Source organism: Capsicum annuum, chromosome 11 (genome assembly GCF_002878395.1).
Source record: "Capsicum annuum cultivar UCD-10X-F1 chromosome 11, UCD10Xv1.1, whole genome shotgun sequence".
In the NCBI taxonomy this organism is placed as follows: Eukaryota; Viridiplantae; Streptophyta; class Magnoliopsida; order Solanales; family Solanaceae; genus Capsicum; species Capsicum annuum.
The window spans coordinates 43608506-43612164 of NC_061121.1; the positions used below are offsets into that span (position 1 = coordinate 43608506).

Here is a 3659-nt window from a genome sequence, read left to right on the forward strand (position 1 = left end):
GAGTTAGGAGTACCTATTCAATTGTCTGTCACTGTTATGAGTGATAGCAAAGACAATAGCTTTGTTGTCTTAGGTAATCTCTTGTTTCTTTGAATAAATAAGTTTGAATTCATGTCTTTTCTTAATAAATAAGCTTAAGGTCTAAAATTCATTAGCCAATTAGAGATAAACAAAATTATCATGAAAGTATACAAAGTATTTAAAGTTATTCATAAAAAAATATTATAAAAAACTTCATTTAAAAGTATACAAAATTTGAAGTTAATAATAAAATCATGTGTCATATATATAAATTAGTATAAAATTTGTGTATATAATTATTGGGTTAGTTCAATTTAATTTTTATTCGATTCATCTTTAATAAAACTTAACAAAATCAAATAGAATTGACATTTCAAAACTTAAATTCGAAACAAATAAAAATCGATTTGATTAGGTGTTTGATGTGAATCCGTTTTTAATCAAACTATGAACATCGCACCCCCACCTAACAGTATGCATGGCACATGCTGTGATGTCCTATTTCATTTATTGTTTTTACTTATGCAGCTTCAAGGAAACTGCTTATAATAGTGACAAATCTGATCGTGTCAGGATTTTCACTAATTAAGGAGGTTCAAAATATAAAGAAGTAAACACATAATTAGTCGAAATAATTTTAATGTCTTCTATATATGCATAAAAAATTATTTCAACCATATATAATAAGTATTATCTCCATTGAGGGTGTTCAGATGAATCCTTGACTCCAAGCTAGCTCCACGCCTGATTGTAAGTATTAACATTTTGATAAGATATTGTTTTTTACCTAAACACGAAGTGTCGTCTTATGAACTCTAATAAACAAAGACAAAAATGAAGACTATTTTAATTTGTGCAAGCTGGTACCACGAAGGGGTGGCTTAGTTAAAAATAATTTGTTGAAAGACTTGGTTCAACAAACAGATAAGTACTTCCTTTGATTTAATTTGTTTGAGCATGAAGTTTAAGATGATTAAAAAAAAAAAAATTTAAATCTTATAATCTTAAATTAAATATTTGTCAAAAGTATCAAATTAAATCTTATGATCTAAGTTGAAATTAAAATATTACTAAAATAAGGAAAGAATCATTCTTTTCTAGATAAGCTAAGGTCAATAAAGTTAAAACAGAGGAGCATATATACGTAAGCACAATGACATCTTGATGATAAGTATATATGGTCCCTTGGGGACAAAGAAAATGTTCAAATATATATGATTGGATCTTATTCTTGAATATTCAACCTTCCTAGTTCTCAAGGGACCAATACATATGTTAATGAAATATAAGTCTCCTGATCAGGACAAAAATAATATTCAACATTGGACGTAGAAACCTTGTTCCAACATGGAATTTACAAAGCAGTTTCTTTCAAAAAGTATATGTGGTCATGGAGCAAACCCAAGTTAGATAAAAGAAAACGAAATACTATTCTCATCGTCATGTGAATGTACTTTCTTTTTTAGTCTGTCAAAAAAAAAATATCATCTTGATCACACAAATATATATCTGAGACTTGTTTTAGATCACAAGTACGTAGGAAGGAGAAATGAGGGAGGAAATTCCAAGATGGGGAATATCGAACCGTCACCAACCAGGTGAAAGTTTAAATAATCAACCGATTGATCTATTAAGATTATGTTTTTCTTTCTTTCCGTAAAGGCCTTGTGCACACACTCTGCCAGTTTCTCTCTCTCTATATAAGGCCATCATTTAGTGAACAAACATTCACATACACTTCAATATTTTTCAAGATGATGCAAGATGTTTGGACTCAGTTGGGTCCAACCATTGCAGCAATCATGTTCTCCTATACCATGTACCAGAACTATTTTCCTCACGAACTTCGTGGTCATATTAGGAGGTATACCGATAAAATTGTGAGCTATTTCTACCCTTATATGCACATTATTTTTCACGAGCATGAAACTGATGGATGGTTCGAGAGGAGTAAACCTTACGTAGCAATTGAGAGGTACCTGAGCAAGAACTCATGCACACAAGCTAAGCGCCTCAAAGCCAACTCGGTGAAAAATGGGGAATCTCTTGTCCTAACCATGGATGATCATGAGGAGATAACTGATGAATATAAAGGCGAGAAGGTCTGGTGGACTTCGAGCCAAAAAGCAGCCAGCAGACAGACAATTTCTTTGTATAGGGAGGATGAGAAGAGGTACTTCAAGCTCAAGCTTCACAGAAAAAATCGCGACCTTATCACAAATTCATACTTGAAGTATGTGTTGGATGAAGGGAAGGCGATATCTGTGAGAGAACGACAGAGAAAGCTGTACACAAACAATAAGGGAGAGGCAGGTGGTTGGTATAGATATGGGGGGGGGAGGATGTGGAGCGGAGTAGTGTTTGAGCATCCATCTACATTTGATACTCTGGCTATGGATCCAAACAAGAAGAAAGAGATTATGGATGACCTTGAAACATTTAGCAAGTCAAAAGACTATTATGCAAAGATTGGCAAGGCATGGAAGCGCGGTTATCTTCTTTATGGTCCTCCAGGAACGGGTAAATCAAGCATGATTGCTGCTATGGCTAATTTCTTGCAATATGATGTCTATGATCTTGAACTAACATCGGTTAAGGACAATACCGAGCTAAGAAAATTGCTGATAGACACTACTAGTAAATCTATCATTGTGATTGAAGACATAGATTGTTCCCTTGAACTTACTGGTCAACGGGAGAAGAATAAGACGAAAGACAAGGAAGATAAAGAAAAAAGCGAGGAAGATGCCGTCAAGGAGAAGTTGAAAAAAGAACTAGAGGGTAAAGAAAAGAAAAGTGAGGTAACTTTATCTGGTCTTTTGAACTTCATTGATGGTCTATGGTCCGCTATTGGTGGTGAAAGGCTTATTGTCTTCACCACCAACTATGTGGAAAAGCTTGATCCTGCTCTAATTCGGAGGGGGAGGATGGATAAACATATTGTACTATCCTACTGTTGCTTTGAGTCCTTCAAGGTGCTTGCACATAATTATCTCAACATTATTGAGTCACATGTTTACTTTCCTGAGATTCGTCGCTTATTGGAGGAAACTAATATGACTCCTGCGGATATTGCTGAGAATTTGATGCCCAAGTCTTCAAAGGAAAATGCAGATATTTGCTTGGAGAGATTGATTAAAGCTCTTGAAACCGCAAAGGAGGAAGCAAAATTGAAGGCTGAGGAAGAGGACAGAGCAAAGGAGGAAGCAAAATTGAAGGCCGAGGAAGAGGAGAGAACAAAGGTGGCTGAAAAGGAGAAGGAAGAGAAAGATCCGGAGAAAAAGAAAGAATTAAAAGATACTGAAGAAGCCAAGAATGCTGATGGTGTAAACAACAAAGAAAATGGTGCTAAGGAAAATGGTGATGTGAGCAAAGATTGATTAGTTCACATATATGAAACTGTTAGAGGTGTTTTAGCTCTATGTTTTCTACTTTATTAGTTGTAATAAGTTTATTTTATGTTTATTAAGCTAGTTTAAGCATTCTAGTTATGCAAATGGTTTTCATAATAAGAATAATGTATATGTTACATGTATAACCATCAGTAGCATATGAGATTGATTGCATTTCTAATATGGTTCACATGTAGCAGACTCATAATAAAATATGATTCTTGAAGTGGTTTGACGATTAACAAA

At 34.1% G+C, this 3659-nt stretch overlaps 1 protein-coding gene across 1 annotated transcript; it reads left to right on the plus strand.

Annotated features, from left to right (window-relative positions):
* The first annotated feature begins 1280 nt into the window (after nt 1-1280).
* Nucleotides 1281-3659, plus strand: LOC107848138 (AAA-ATPase At3g28580). Its single transcript, XM_016692825.2, has one exon. The coding sequence runs from the start codon at nt 1776-1778 to the stop codon at nt 3399-3401; it is 1626 nt and encodes a 541-aa protein (XP_016548311.2). The 5' UTR covers nt 1281-1775; the 3' UTR covers nt 3402-3659.

What these genes read in the sequence shown, in the direction of transcription:
- LOC107848138 (XM_016692825.2), top strand. Translation starts at nt 1,776, where the DNA reads ATGATGCAAGATGTTTGGACTCAGTTGGGTCCAACCATTGCAGCAATC.